Source organism: Ammospiza nelsoni, chromosome 18, assembly GCF_027579445.1.
Source record: "Ammospiza nelsoni isolate bAmmNel1 chromosome 18, bAmmNel1.pri, whole genome shotgun sequence".
Lineage (NCBI taxonomy): Eukaryota > Metazoa > Chordata > Aves > Passeriformes > Passerellidae > Ammospiza > Ammospiza nelsoni.
In genome coordinates this window covers 5159513-5174608 of record NC_080650.1, presented here as the reverse complement: position 1 = coordinate 5174608, position 15096 = coordinate 5159513, and the positions used below count along the sequence as shown (strand labels likewise).

Here is a 15096-nt window from a genome sequence, read left to right as displayed (position 1 = left end):
TGTCCTGTAAGACAATTTACTCTGCATTTCCAAGCCTCAGTTGATGCAGCCATGTTTAGGAGGCTACATCATGTCCTTGAAATGCAGTGCTATGATTTTATGGCAAAATCTGAAGCATGGGGCTGTTGCTGTGGTTTTTATTCAGTTCATACAATTCAAGAGTCTTCTCCATTGAATTCTGTCTTGATAAAGTCATTGGGAAAAGATTTTCTTTGAAGTTTTGTAACTTTTAATGAAAGACTTTCTACTTGATTGAATTTATATGAAAAATTAATTTTAATCAAGAGCATATAATTGTCGGGAAGCAGAGATTATCCAGAGTGATGGCTGGAGACATTTCATTCCTGGGAGCCTCCTCTCCTCCTTGTTGCCTGCTGTGGGCAGAGTTCAGTGTGCAAACCCTACCACAGAGTTCTGGCATGCACAGTAGTTTTAAAGATTACAATGATAATGTGTCAAGCCCAGGTTTTGGAGGCAGATTTTCAATTGCTTCCACCTGAGGCATCACCTGCATGAGGACCCTTAATGAGAGTTAAGTGAAATCCTGTGCTGCTGTCCCTGTCTCCTCAGCAGAGGCTGTTTGAGGTCCCAGCCCCTGGCAGCAGAGCCAGGAGGGTGCCTGGTGTGAGGGGAGGTGATTCCTTTGCAGTGCACCTGAAGAGAGCCTGGAGCTGTTTCTGCCACTGCCCTGTGCTGATTTTTGCTGGTATGCTGGTACTTATCCTGATACTTGTAGTCATTTTGTTCTGGTGCTCTTTCCCCACTTTTGCTACTTATGCTGTATTTTTTAAAAACCTCTCAGCAGGCACCAGCACAGCCCCAGATGTGCTGCTGTTACCCTTTAGGGACAATAGCTGCTGTCCATGCTTCAGAGCAGCCTTGGATTTCTTACTGCTATAAGCACAGGAAGCCCTAATTTAATTTTAAAACTTTATTCATCAGGTTGGAGACATGTTTCTTTCCTGAACCCCATCTACCTTTATTATTTAATTTTTATGTCTAAAATTACATGGCTTTCTGGTTTAGAATTGCATATCCAAGACACACAAGAAATTTCAGGTATTTGTTGAACCTGAACTATAGAGCTTCTCCAATCCCAGCTAAAAATCTTGATATGCTTATTTACCAAATTTCTGTTTTATAAGCTTGGCTTTAGCACCCTCTAGAACAACACCTAATGCTGTTGCTCCTTTTGCACAAGGCTCTGTCTCCCTTGTTTCCCACACAGTCCAAGGTAAATTAATGGAATGTGATTATCAGGACTTCTGAAAACCCAGTAGTCACTGGCTAAACTATACCATAAAAAGAACTGAGCTACACCAACAGGGGAAGTCCCTGAAAAAGGCTGGGAGCAAAATGAACATAATTGAAATCTGAAAGCAGCAACTTCATAAAGAAGTAAGCGAAGAGGCGGCTCTTTGTAAATGGTGATCTAAAAAGTGTTCTGGGTTGCGAGACCTCATTTCAAATGTATTCATTAAATAATATTTGAATCATTTAACAGTTTGAACTCTACTGCACCGCTAATATCTTCAGGGGATTTTTTTTCTTCAGTAACAAAGGTGCCTTTGTTCCCGCTCAGCGCTCGGGCTGTGCCTTGGATATTAGTTGGAAACCTGATCACCCAACATCACTCCGAGGCTGCGAGTACAATGTGAGTCGTCTGCAACCCGGATTAAATCAGGCCCTTTGTACGGATGCTGAGGGGCCGTGGTGGTGGAGGAGCGATGGTTGTGGGCAGTAGGAGATCGTTAACCCTTTGTGCCTCTGGCGGGGACAGGGGAGGTTTGGGCGACGCTGACAGCGAGGGCCAGGGCCAGCTGTGAGGAGCAGCCAATAGTGCTGGATAATTCCTGCTGGAGAGCAAATCATTCTTTAGGCAGGGCAGGTGAATTCATGCTGCTGGACTGGGTGCTCGCTGCCTTGGGATGCCTCTTCCCTACAGTGTGTGGGCAGGAGCACTTGATTTAAATTTGGACAAGTCAGGAGTGTGAGCGAGGTTGACCAGTGGCTCAGGAAACAGCAGTTGTGCTGTTGGACCTTATGAAGTAACACGATAAATAACAAACACAGGAGCAGCTTTATTTGCCTGCTGGTTTGAGTTCTGGGCCCTGTGGACTCGAGCATCTGTCACCCCAGGATGTGCAGTGTGTTCTCCAGCAGAGCCAGGAGGTCAGGGCAGGGAGCCCTGGAGCCAGCGCTGATGGCAGGAATGGGAGGGATGGCAGCGATCACAGGGCACCAAGGAATGCAGGGGATGCTCAGACACACAGCCCTGGGGAGGCTCTCCAGGATGAGCCAGCCTGGTCCCCAGGGATGGGGTGACCTCCTGAGATCCAGTGACTTCCAAACCCACACCAGTGGCCTTGCTGTGCCCTGTGCTGTCCATGCAGGATGGAACAGCAGTGTGTGACATCCCAGGGGATGGATGGCAGGATGAGGAGAGGAACCACCAAGGCAAGTGCTCTCCTGAAGCTCGTACTTTGGGGAAATTAAGTCATCAGGACTTTATAAAACACCCTCTGGCTCTGTCCTTTCACAGTAATTCAATTTATAAGATGATGAAAAATGAATTAATTTTGGTGGTTTTCTGGCATCACCCACAGTGAGCCAGACTTTCCAGATGCTCAAAGATTGTTCTTGCTCTACCACACTTGTATAAATTTCCACCTGGTTCAAGTTTAGGAAAACAGAAGAACAAAGTTGGTCACACAAACTCCCACCATAAAACACTGAGGAGAGTTAAACACGGTTATCCGTACAGAGAGGTGCCATTTTGTTATTTATGTTTCACTGAGCTATTTTAGGAAACATAAAACTTCTACTTTTCCTGTAGTCAAACTAAGTCACTACTTCGGTCTATTTCTGTTGTGCTATATATAAATATAAAAAAATATAAATATATAGATAGATATAAAATAATTTATTTTTAAAATATCCCCTTCCCAATACCTGATCCTACATGTGTGTTTTAGGGATGGGAATTTGAAGGGGAAAAATAAAAGCCCAAGCAGTGGACTGTGCTATGGACAGGAAAAATTGCTTTAGGATTTCCTATGTTTTTACTAATGTACACTCTCAGTGTTGTATGATTTTAGCACTATCCTGTTTTTTGGTCATCCAAATTATATGTTCAATCAAAACATATTTTTGGTGTTCATTATATGTACACCAAAATACTGCATGTGCTGCAAAAGTTTTCACCAAAATGGGATAAAGGGCACGCAATATATTAAATTGGCAAAAAAAAAAAAAGTGTTTGCAGCAATGGAAAACTCTACTGATATTGTGAAAATATCATGATCCACCTGAGCAACCTGTAAACCCAAACAGGAAAGATACACAGCTTAATGTTGCAGCCGTGTAAAGGAACGAAAACCAATTGAACCAATCTTGCAGGAGAACCAAACAGGAAAATCCCTGTGAAGGGCTAAGTTCTAAAATTGCTGTCTACCCCTATGGAAAATGACTGAGGTGGTATTAGTCCCTTAACTCTGTTTATTCAGCTATGCATTTTTAAAAATGGGAAGCGGTAAACTGTCTGAAGGGATTTGGTTCAGTCTTTTCAGAAACCACATTGTTGGTAAAACTAAGCATGAAATTTTTACACCGGCAAGGTGAACTTCCCAGAAACTGAATGCAAATCAGGTTTTGCAGATGAAATTGTCTTTAATCTCAATTACAAACCATGTCACCTCCAGACACTCGAGCAGGGAAGGACAAGGAGTGGCAGAGGTGGGATCACTGGGAGTGCCTACATGTCTCTTTTTAGCTGATGCCCCTCAGCTCAGCAGTGTGACTGTGCTGGCAGCAAATCCCTGTGAGGCACCATGTGCAGGGCAGCTCTGCCTGCTCTGGGCACAGCTGGGCCTTGGGACCTGTCCAGAACAGAGCCCTTCCATACCCAAAAACTCTTCTGTTCTCAGGAGCTTGAGCAGATGCACACAGACAGACAGACAGACAGACACATCGCCTGTGGAGCGATGCCCTCCCTCGGGAGCCGGATCTGCACTCCCTGCACTCACAAGCTTATTGTAATCATTTTCCACATTTGCCTCCTGCATCCATCCCACCAGCACTTTCGCTGTAGTTTGAGAGACAGGAGATACAGTAGTTTCCCTAAACTGTTCCAGGCAGAAATGCTGAAAACTTCCCTGAAAATGTCAGCTGCCAGATTTGGAGACCTGTCCTTCAAAATATTACAATTCCTCTCACGGAATATCCCTGCTAGGAAGGGAAATCCCTGCCAGGAGAAACCCATTCAGCTCTTTTGTGAGGTGGCTGTTGGGAGCCTCAGCTCCAGGGACTGAGCCCATCACGGGCTGTGTGACACGGGGCAGGCGTTGGTGGCAGCACAGGGGACAAGGGAGTGGCTGCAAATGAAGTACCTGGAGCTGCACTAAAGACAGGACACCTTTGGAGAGCTGGGAGTGCAAACTCCACAGAGAAATGAGCTTGGGTTGGTTCCCTCCGTGTCAGGGTTTAAGAGGCTCTTGCTAAGGGCTGGCTGAGCTAAAGTGTCTTGAGCATATGGGCTTATTTTGTGCAGTTTCTGTGGTGGTTTCTTCGTTAGATTTTCAGTGGTAATGAGCCCACACAGTAGATTGCTGGAGGGAGAAAAAATCATTCTGAATAGGTTTGCTGAATAATTATGAACTGAGCTGAACTCTTACATTTGCTTACTAATTGTATGGTCCGTGATGTTTTATGTATGATGCATTCATTTTGTTAAAAAGGAATTTTTTTTCTTTTTTTTTGCTGAGCAGCAACTTTTCTAAGTGCAAGTTAAACTACCACAGTGGAAAGAGCTGGATTTAAGTCTGATGAATTGATGTTGTTTGAATTATTTTTTTAAACATCAGTCCCACTATTTGGTTTTCAGAGCTTGCAATATGAAACCCAAAATTGTGCTATTGTCTGGAGAGTTGAAATAAATGAATCCCCTCAACTTTGGATTTGGCAGGCACAATTACTATTGTTAATTTAGAAAATAATCCCCAGCAGCTACAACTATTTAAATAATGCCTTTCCTTGCTTCCCCCAAGATGACCAAAACCCCAAGAATGAAAGTAAAAATATGTTTTATAAAATACACTTTTCATTGCTTGGTCTAATTGAGAGAGGGTTCCTTCCCCTTGGCTGGGGACTGTGGCCCTTTGTGACACGGGTGACCTGACCCTAGCCCAGGGCCACGCTGCCACCAGTGCTCCCAGTTCTGCGCTGGACCCCAGGAGCTGTGGGGCAGGTTGGCAGCCCCAGAGCACATCTCAGGTTAGAAATGGGCTGAGCCACCTTCCTTCATGCACACCACGGGTGTCGCAGCTGGTGTCCGACCTTGCCATTCCAAGCAGTTTTTACTGTCAGAATGCTTCGGCCGAGATTATTTCCACGTTTGCCATTGTCCAGCTACAGACACCATGTGGCTCCCACCAAGGTCCACAGAAGGAGCGGTGCTGGGCGAGCTGGGCCAAGCCATGGCTGGGGATGGGGTTTCAGCGAGATTGACTCCCCCAGCGAGGCTGGGGCGGCTCTGGAGGGAGCGGGGCCGAGCCGCGGATGCAGCGCACGGACCCGAGGTGCGGGCGCAGCCCCGGGGCCGATGTCGCCGCTGGGTTAAGGCTGTTCTGTACCCACGGCGAGGAGAGGCTCGGGAGGGAGCGGCGGCATCCCGGGGCGGTGGGCTGCCGGCCCTGGGCCCCCAGAAACGCGGCAGGACGGGCCGGGGAAGGGAGAGGCGGCGGCGCCGCTGCCCCAGGACGAATCCGGGCAGCCGCTCCCGGCGACTCCGCCCGACAAACCCCGCACCCGACCCTGCCCTGCCGCGGCCAGGAATGCTCGCGGGTCCCGGCCCGCCGCGTCCGGCCCCACTGCTCGCCGCCGGGGCGGAACGGGGTCACGGACGGTGGGCCGGAGCGGGGGCTCTACGACCGCCGTCGGGGCGAAAGGGGGACGCGGGCACGAACCGGGGCACAGAGCGGGACCTCTCTGCCCGGCCGGGACACGGAGAGGGGCACAGAGCGGGACCTCTCTGCCCGGCCGGGACACGGAGAGGGGCACAGAGCGGGGCCTCTCCGCTGGGCAGGGACACGGAGCAGGGCACGGAGCGGAGCTCTCCGCCCGGCGGGGGCACAGAGCGGGGCACAGAGCGGGGCCTCTCCGCCCGGCGGGGGCACAGAGCGGGGCACAGAGCGGGGCCTCTCCGCCCGGCGGGGGCACAGAGCGGGGCACAGAGCGGGGCTCTCGGCCCCGCGGGGGTGCGGCGGGGCGCGGACGGGCGCCAGGGGGCGCTGTGCCCGTTCGGAAGAGCCGCTCCGACGGCGCGCACGCAGGCGCAGAGGGAGAGCGACGGCGGCGGCGCTGGGGGAGCCCCGGGCGCGGGGCCGCCTCTGACACGGAGCGGAGCCGGGGTGCGGGGCCCGGCCGGTCCGGACTGCTGACCATATGCAGGGACGCGGTGCAGGGGCTGGCGGCCTCGTCTCTCCCTCAGTCCCTCCCTCCGTTGCCGCCGTTCCCGTAGCAAGGAGCGAGACATCCCCTTGGTTCCTTTGTGCCGCGGTCGCGCCGCGCGTGCTGCGTTTTCCACCCCGGTGCCCGCCCCGCAGCTCGAGCCCCGCGCCCCCCTCTTCCCCCCCTTGTCACTTCGCTAAGTAATAATTTCCACGTCCAATTCCATTTCTTCGCCAGTTCTGAAATCTCCAGGCTATCAGCAAGGAGGATAGTTCACATGAAAACTAATTACACAAAATCAATATTTAATCACAGCGCAGCATCCTGATCCTGCAGAAAAAAATCCCGTTAAAACTCTCCTGCCATATACAAACAGTCTTCAGCCGCTTATTTATAGATCTCATTTTTTTTCGGTGGGAGCAATATTCATTACTATTTCTTTAAACTATCGACATGTGCATCCGCGAGCACCTGAAGCACCGTGTCCCGCCGGCGATCTGTGGGCCCCCTGGCCTGATGGGTGTTTGTCCCTCCGGGGGAACGGGGTTATGACTCCCCCCGCTGCCGCAGCGCCCGCTCCCCGCGAGGCTCCGTGCGGTGCCCGGCTCGGGGCGGGCCGGCGGGTCTGCTCCTGCTCCCCCGTGCTCGGGGCTGCCGGGCGGCTTTCGCCCCGGCAAGCAGTGGCTCCCCACACCCGCCACTTGGTGCCGGCTCCAGTGCCCCCCGCCCCGTTTCAGGACCCCGCTCCGGGACCCCGCGGTACCGCGCACCTCCCGGTCCGCCCGCGCTCCGTGCGCCCCGGGAGCAGCAGCGGCGCGGCCGGGCACGGGGGGCGGTGCGGGGCGCGGTGCGGGCGGGGCACGGGGCCGGCGGCGGAGCCACCTTAACGGCAGCCCCGCCCCGGACCGCGGCGCTCATTGGCGCAGCCCCGATGGCTGAAATTCATCGCTGAAATGCAAAACTTGTTGCTGCTCCGCCAGCGCTGGGTGAGAGCGCGGCAGCGCGCGGGGAGCGCGGCGCAGCCCTCGCAGCGCCCGCCCGGCCCCGCGCCCCGGCCCCGCCGCCGCCGGAGCGCTGCGAGCCGCGGGAGCGCACGGCCGGCCGGCGATGCGGCGCGCAGCTCCCGGGCGCCGGAGCCTGTGAGCGGCGGCGCGCCGCCCCGTCGGCTCTCGGGCAGCAGCGAGCGGCGAGCGGCGGGGTGAGCGCGGGCGAGCGGCCGGTGCCGGCGGCGCGGCAGGATGTGAGCGGGGGCGGCCGAGTGGCGCGGAGCGGAGCAGCGGGGAGCGGCGGGCAGCGGGACGGCGGAGCGGCGCGGAGCAGCCATGCCCTGCTGAGGAGCCGCGCAGGATGTTCGGGCTGGAGCAGTTCGAGCCGCAGAACAGCGGCCGGAGCGGCGGGCAGGCGGAGCGGGGCTTCGGCCAGCCCGGACTGAGCATGAGCGCGCACTTCAAGGCGCCGGCCTTCCCCGGCGGCGGCCCGGCACCGGCGGACCCGGCCCTGGGAGCGCTGGGCGAGCCGCCCCTCCTGGGCATGAACATGAGCCTGGCCGCGGACGGCTACGGCTTCCCGGGCCGCGGCCCCGGCGAGCTGCACGGCGGCGGCATGCAGCCGCCCGTGCACGGTTTCTTCGGCGGACAGCAGCCGCACGGCGGCCCCGGCGGCGCCCCCCACCCGCACCAGCACCCCCCGCACTTCGGCGGCGGCTTCGGGCCCGACCCCGGCGCCTCCTGCGTGCACGGCGGGCGCCTTCTGGGCTACAGCGGTGCGCTGGGCGGGCAGACGGCGTTCGCCGACGGCTACGAGCACATGGCCGAGGGCCAGAGCGGCGAGGGCTTCGGGCAGCAGCGCCCCGGGACCTTGCCCGATTTCCAGCACCACGGCGCCGGCGCCGCCAGCCACGCCGTGCCGGCGCCCTGCCTGCCCCTCGACCAGTCCCCCAACCGCGCTGCCTCCTTCCACGGGCTGCCGGCGGCCGGCTCCTCCGAGCCCCACGGCCTGGAGCCGCGGCGGCTGCCGGCGCAGGGCGGCGTGGACTCGCTGGAATACAATTACCCTGGCGACGGCCCTGCCAGCCACTTCGAGCTGCCCGTCTTCTCCCCGTCGGAGCCGGAGGGGCAGCTGCCGCACTACGGCGGCGGGCGGCAGGTGCCGGCGGGCGGCAGCTTCGCGGGGGCGCCCGCCCTGCCCCGGGCTCCGGGCATGGCCGTGGCCAAGGCGCACCCGCCGCAGCAGCACGGCGTCTTCTTCGAGCGCTTCGGGGGGGCGCGGAAGATGTCGGCCAGTCTGGAGCCGGGGGCCAACGCCAGGCACCCGCTGATGCAGCAGCAGCAGCCGCCACCACCACCGCAAGCACCGCAGCAGCCGCCGGGCTTGCTGGCCAGACAGAACTCCTGCCCGCCAGCCATCCCTAGGCAACAGCAAACAGAAGCCAACGCTCCCAACTCCAACCTGCAGGACAATGGGCCCATAATGCAGAACCAGCATGCACAGTTTGAATACCCTATTCACAGACTGGAGAACAGGAATATGCATCCCTACACCGACCCCGTGTTTAATATGCAGCACCCTCCTCCGCAACAGCCACCAAATCAAAGACTGCAGCACTTCGATGCCCCCTACGTGAGCGTCGCCAAGAGGCCGAGGTTTGACTTCCCCAACACTCCTGGCGTCGAGCGCTGTGCCTCCTGGGGCGGCGGCATGCACGGCCCGGCCATGGAGAGTCACCTTTCCCCGACGGCCTACCCTGGCCTGCCGGGCGAGTTCACCCCGCCGGCACCTGAGGCCTTTGGGGGCCCGTTGCCACACGGCGGTCCTGAGCACCCGGCACTGGCGCAGCGCCAGAACGCGGCCCTGGTGATGAAGCAGATGGCCTCGCGAAGCCAGCAGCGCCTGCGGCCGCCCAGTCTGCAGCAGCTGGGGCACCATGGTGAGGTGGGCGCACCCGGCAGCCTGCCCCCGCCAGCCTTCGAGCGGGAGGCTGGTGGCGGCCGCAGCTTCGATGCGCCGGCGCCGCACCTGGCCCCCGACAGCGCCTGGTTCGCAGGGCCACCGCCGCCCGGGGAGCTGCTGCCGAGGCGCTTGGCAGCGCCCGGGCTACCGGCCGAGGCAGCCCCCCACGAGCTGGGCCTGCAGCCGGGCGGCCCTGCCGTGCTCTTCCGGCCGGGTGCCAGTGGGCTGGGGCTGCAGGAGCCCTTGCGGATGGCAGGCGAGGGGCCGGCGCAGGCCCTGCCGTCGCCCGGCGTCCACCCGCCCTTCACACCCACAATGGGTGGCCTCTCGCAGCTGCAGTCACCAGGCAGCGGTGTGGCACTGCCCAGTGCCCCTGCCGAGCGCCGTGGCCCCGCCGACTTCGCCGCTCAGCCTGGCTTCCCCTTTGGGGCGGCAGCGCGGCAGCCGGCGGCCCACGGGGCTGCACCTGCCCTCAGCGCCTCGCCAGGTGCCTACCCACCGCCCCCGCCCGAGTTTCCCCCGCCACCCCCACCGCGGCCCGCTGCCAGCAAGCTGGGTGCCCTCTCGCTGGGCTCCTTCAGCAAGGCGGCCAGCAAGGACAATGTCTTCGGGCAGAGCTGCCTGGCTGCCCTCTCCACTGCCTGCCAAAACATGATCGCGAGTCTGGGCGCTCCCAACCTCAACGTCACCTTCAACAAGAAGAGCCCGGCCGAGGCCAAGCGCAAGCTCAGCCAGGCCGAGCCTGACCCGCCACCTGCTGCCCCGGACTACTTCCCAGCGGGGCCGCCAGTAGGTGGGGGTGGCACGGGCAAAGCAGCGGGCGCTGCCCCGCTGCTGCCTGCGGAGAGCAGCCTCTCGCCCGGCTACGCGCTGGAGCCGGTGCCCGGTGGCGAGGGGAAGGCGGGTGGCGGGCGGGGTCGGGGTCGCCGGAAACGGGACAGTGGGCACGTCAGCCCCGGCACGTTTTTTGAGAAGTTCTCAGCTGCCGAGGGCGGGGGAGCCGGTGTCAGCCCAGGGCAGCCGGCAGTGCCGGTGGCGGCGGGGGCCCCGCCGGGGGCTGCGGGCGCTGAGCGCGGCGGAGGCACCCCTCATGACAAGCCCCTGACCTCCCCATCCTGGGGCAAGGGCAGCGAACTGTTGCTGGCGGAGCAGCCCGACCTGATGTCCTCCCTGGACAGCGGCATCCAGAGCGTGACCAAGTCAGACGGCAGCTCCCCGCACGTGGACTTTCCCGACGAGGTCAGCACCAGCTACGGCAACGAGGACGAGGTGTCCTCCAGCTCCGACAACGCCACCTCCAAGCCCACCCGTAGCCCGCTGCTGGGTGGCTCGCCCAAGCTGCCCCGTGGGGAGCACGCACTTCTCAACGGACAGAAGCCCCTGGCCCTTGGCCTTCTCAGTACATCTACCTCGACCCCCGACAGCTATGGGCTCAGCACCACGGCGGGCGCTCACCCTGGCACGCCAAGCATGGAGCAGGTGCGGACCCCCACGAGCACCTCGGCCCAGGATGAGATCCACCCCCTGGAGATCCTGCAGGCACAGATCCAGCTCCAGCGGCAGCAGTTCAGCATCTCGGAAGACCAGCCCTTGGGGTTGAAGAGCAAGAAGGGGGAGTGTGCGGGGCAGAATGGGGACAGTGACCTGGGCAGCTGCTGCTCGGAGGGTGTCAAGGGCACCATGAGCACCATCGACCTGGACTCCCTGATGGCAGAGCACAACTCCACCTGGTACCTGCCTGGAGAGAAGGCCCTGATGGAGGGGCAGGAGGAGGACAAGCCCATGGCGCCCTGGGAGAAGCCCAAGCCCCCGAACCCCAGCAAAGAAGGTATCAGATGCCCCACAGGGGTGCTGGCACAGGGGTAGGGGTGGTTGTGGGCTGCTCAGGGAAGGGGACATGGTGAGGCTGCAGCTCTGGTACTCTGGGCATACACATCCTGGGCTGGAGCTGCAGGATGCTGGGATGCTTGGTGGATCTAATGCGGGAGGGGCAGTGTCAGGGACAAAGTGCCTGCTGCCTGACTGCCCCAGGTGACAACTGCCCCATGGCATCGCTGCTGCCGTCCCTGTCCCCATCATGCCTCCTAGAGCACAGGCAGGTGGGAGTGCTGAGCAGAGGGGCTCCCAGTGAGCCTCACCTGAGCTCCTGGGCCTGGGATGCTGCAGAAAGGAACTGTAGCCTGAGGTTCTGAGGAGGGGGGCTCCTGCAGGGTCCCACCAGGCATGGGGTGCTGAGGAAGGGGCTCCCACAGAACCTGGTGCCAGCTTAACCTTCCAGCCACTTTCCCAAAACTGTGACTGAGGTTTTCCCTAACCACAAAAACATGAATTTGGTGGTAGTTCTGCCCCTTCAGGTCCAGGTGCCCCCTGCTTGCATTTGGAGCCCACAGTAGTGTGATACTGAACTGAACGGCTTGTAACAAATTATTTTTGATTTAACTGAAAGGCAGTTTAAAATAAGGCTCTGGGTCTGTTAGTGTAAAACTTGCTTAGTTGACAGATGTTTAATTTTGGCATTAGTTGTCATTTTTGATCCTTCCTTGTGTCCAGAGGGCATCATAATTCCCCAGGCTTAGGAAAAAATATTTTAATGGAAAACCCTCTATTAAAAAAGCTGTTTAAGATAAGGATGATTATAGATTCAATTGCTTTCTATTTTATCTTATCAAATCCCTATTTTGCAACCTGCCTAGCTGTGTGTGTGATTGTTACAATGGGTGCACATGCTGTACCTGCTATCTGAGGGCAGGCGGGTGGGTTTTGGTGTGCTAGAAATACATGTGTGCAGTTTACACAATATAAACTCATTATTTGTGTGAGGAAAGGTGATATTTTGGTACTGCAGTGTAGTTTGAAATTGTTTTCATTATCTCTGGTGGTAGAAACTGACTTTTTGCACCCCTCCACATTTAGTAATTTTGCTAAGAAAGTTGTTGGTGAAATTACAAGGGAGCTGGTTAGGAAACTGGGCTGTTTCCTAACCTGGTTCTGGTTGGCTTTGCAGCTTTGGCTTTCTGAAGCGTGAATCCTAGCCCCCACGGTTTGTCTCTTTGTTCATGTTTAATGCCCAGCGCAGGAGACTCTCATTTCGAGCAGAGTGTTTAGCATGCACGGCAGACCCGAGGAAGCCCATCAGCATTCTCCATGCTTCACCCAGGCAAGGACATAAATTGGTTTGTTTGGGGCCCTTCTTTTCCATTTTTAAATGGAGTTGCACACAGCATCCTTCCTGGCCCCTTCTCTTTTATTGTTTCTTGTACACAACATCTAGATCTGACTGGATCAATAGCTAGTTAGCACAAATCACAGTTCCTGTTACTTCTGCCTTGGCAGGCTCAAGCACATCCATACGTTCTCTCACACCACACGCACACCATTACGTGTGCACTTTCACACACACACACATACACACATCTCACACCGTGCTGTGTTTAGAAATAGATTTTGAAATAATAACTTCTATAGATCTTCACTTCCTGGATGGAAAAAAAGAAATCCTGAGCAGTGATTTAAAAGAAATCCTGAGCAGCTATTTAATTCTGAACAGCACATTTATTAAAAGTGTAATTTGGTTAAAAATGATCTATATTTTGTGTGTGTGTGTGTCATATGGAGCGATGCTTCTGCAGCGTCTTTTAACAGCACTCCTCCAGTCACTTTGATCACAGCTATTCTTAGTAACAGCTAGTGAAAGAAGTAATTGCTTTCTGGTCGCGATAACCACAATGTTGGTGTTAAAACAGTTCATCACTTGGAAGGAAAACCATTTAATCAGTGTTCCTATATAAGGATATGTTTTAGTATTTCAGAGGCTTAACATAAAATAGCAAACCAGTTCCACAACAATGCAGAGGCGCTCGGGTTGGTTCATGCTTTAGTCACTTGAGGGATTTGAATGGGCTGGTTCCTCGGATGAGGAAATTTATACAGACTCACAGAGAATTTACTTTAACTGTTGTTAGAGATGATAAAGATACAATGGGTGAGACAAAACAGGCTGTTCACCTCGGTCAGTAGAAATAATTAAACTTAACATTGCCATACCCCTGAGTATGTGAAACTGTGTTTAAGAAAAGGCTTCCTTTAGTCATGGGCTGAGATTTAAAACCTTCTCTGTGGGCTGGGATTTGCACTGTGGTGTTTATTCCAGCAGAAACCCAGTGTCCGGGTGGATGCGCAGGCTCCAGACAGCGCTCCTCCGAATTCAGGCAGCTCCTCTGCGTTCTGTGCTGGAAGGTGGGCACCGTTTTGGGGCTGGGGAGCGTTAGTGAGAGCAGCATTTGACCCAGGGTTCTCCCCAGTGCAGGCTTGTTGGGGCTTGTGATTTACACCTGCCGTGAGAGCGGTTGGGGATCTATTCTCAATGTGGCGCTGCTGGGATTGGCACCCGCGGCTCCTCAGGTGCGGGGAGGTGGAGGAAGGGGGAGGTGGGTGTTGGGGGGCAGCTTCCCCTCCGTGCAGTGCTGGGCACTTTGTCCACTGCCTGCCACTCTCCAGGAGCAGAGGGTCCGACTTCAGTGCTGGCCATGAAGGAGAGATCAGGCTCCCCAAAATACAGCAGGATCAGGAACTTCTCAAATACTCTGTTAGTGCGCAGGTTATGGGGGAAACAACTTGAGTTGTTTTAATGGCTGCTCAGATTCCTCGGAGCTCACCTTTTTTCCAATAATGGCATTGAAATGATTTGCTGGTGTCTGGCAGTTGTGTGAGCTGTGGGTCTGGGGGTTCCTGGGAGCAGACCCTGGTGCTGTGAGGTGTGACACCTCCGGTGCTGGCCTGCCGCGAGCTCTGTGCGTGCGTTTGCGTTCCATTCCGGAATGTAGTGTTAGTAATGCTGCCTGGACATGGCTCTGCCCTCAAATGTGTTTTCTCTAAGTTTTCTCTGATGCATCATTTCTTGTACCAACATGTTTTATGTGAGGTAGCTGGTAGGTTTTGGGTTTTTTCCCCCTGAAAATGCTTTCTAGAATTTCGTGTTTTCCTCTGCCTAGCAGCTTGAGCTGGGAGTGAGAGATAAATAACACCGAGTCTAGAGGGGTCGTCTTGACTTCCAACACCACAGCTGTAGCTGACAAAGAACAACCAGTTCAAATTCACTTAAAAATTCGGGGTCAGTTTAATGGGGTTTTGCTTTTCCTGGTTTGACTGAACCATAACAATTTCCTCTTCAGTGAAAGGTGTATTAGTATTCTTTAGAAACCCACTAATTAATTGCTGGTGGGGTTTTGCTTTTTAGTTTTAATTGAAATTTTGAAAGTCCCATATTGCAAGTGTCAGGTGAAGACATCAGTATGTACCTAGAACTGTGCAGGTGGAAAGGATGGGAGTATGTTTTGCTGCTCTGTGGCTGTTGGGCTCGTCAGTCTGGGCTGACGGGCACGTGCCACGCGGCACCGTTAGCCTTCATCTCTGAGTTTTTGTTCATATTTCATTGTTACACCGAACCTGTCACTGGAATGAGCCCATAGGCCAGCCCTCTTGCTGGAGCAGTGTGTAACATCTGTGAATTACTCGAAATACATTAACAAAGGTCAAATTTGGTCCAGATGCGGCCGGGAGCCTTTGTTTTCTTTCCCTTTCCAGTGCATTCTGCTGCCTGCTTTATTTTAAATACTGCTTAGTTCTTTTAGAGGCTTTACCAAGGGACTGTGTTTGTTTACGGGGACTGAGTTAGTCAGACCTCTGGTGAGGTTTTTCAGG

General features: G+C 55.9%; 1 protein-coding gene across 1 annotated transcript in view; it reads left to right on the top strand.

The window, feature by feature from the left end:
- The first annotated feature begins 7794 nt into the window (after positions 1–7794).
- MN1 (MN1 proto-oncogene, transcriptional regulator) overlaps positions 7795–15096 on the top strand; it is a 29790-nt gene continuing 22488 nt past the window's right edge. Inside the window, exon 1 of the mRNA XM_059485302.1 lies at positions 7795–11224. Coding sequence (XP_059341285.1) covers positions 7795–11224 — 3430 coding nt within the window. The remainder of the gene's footprint in view (positions 11225–15096) is intronic.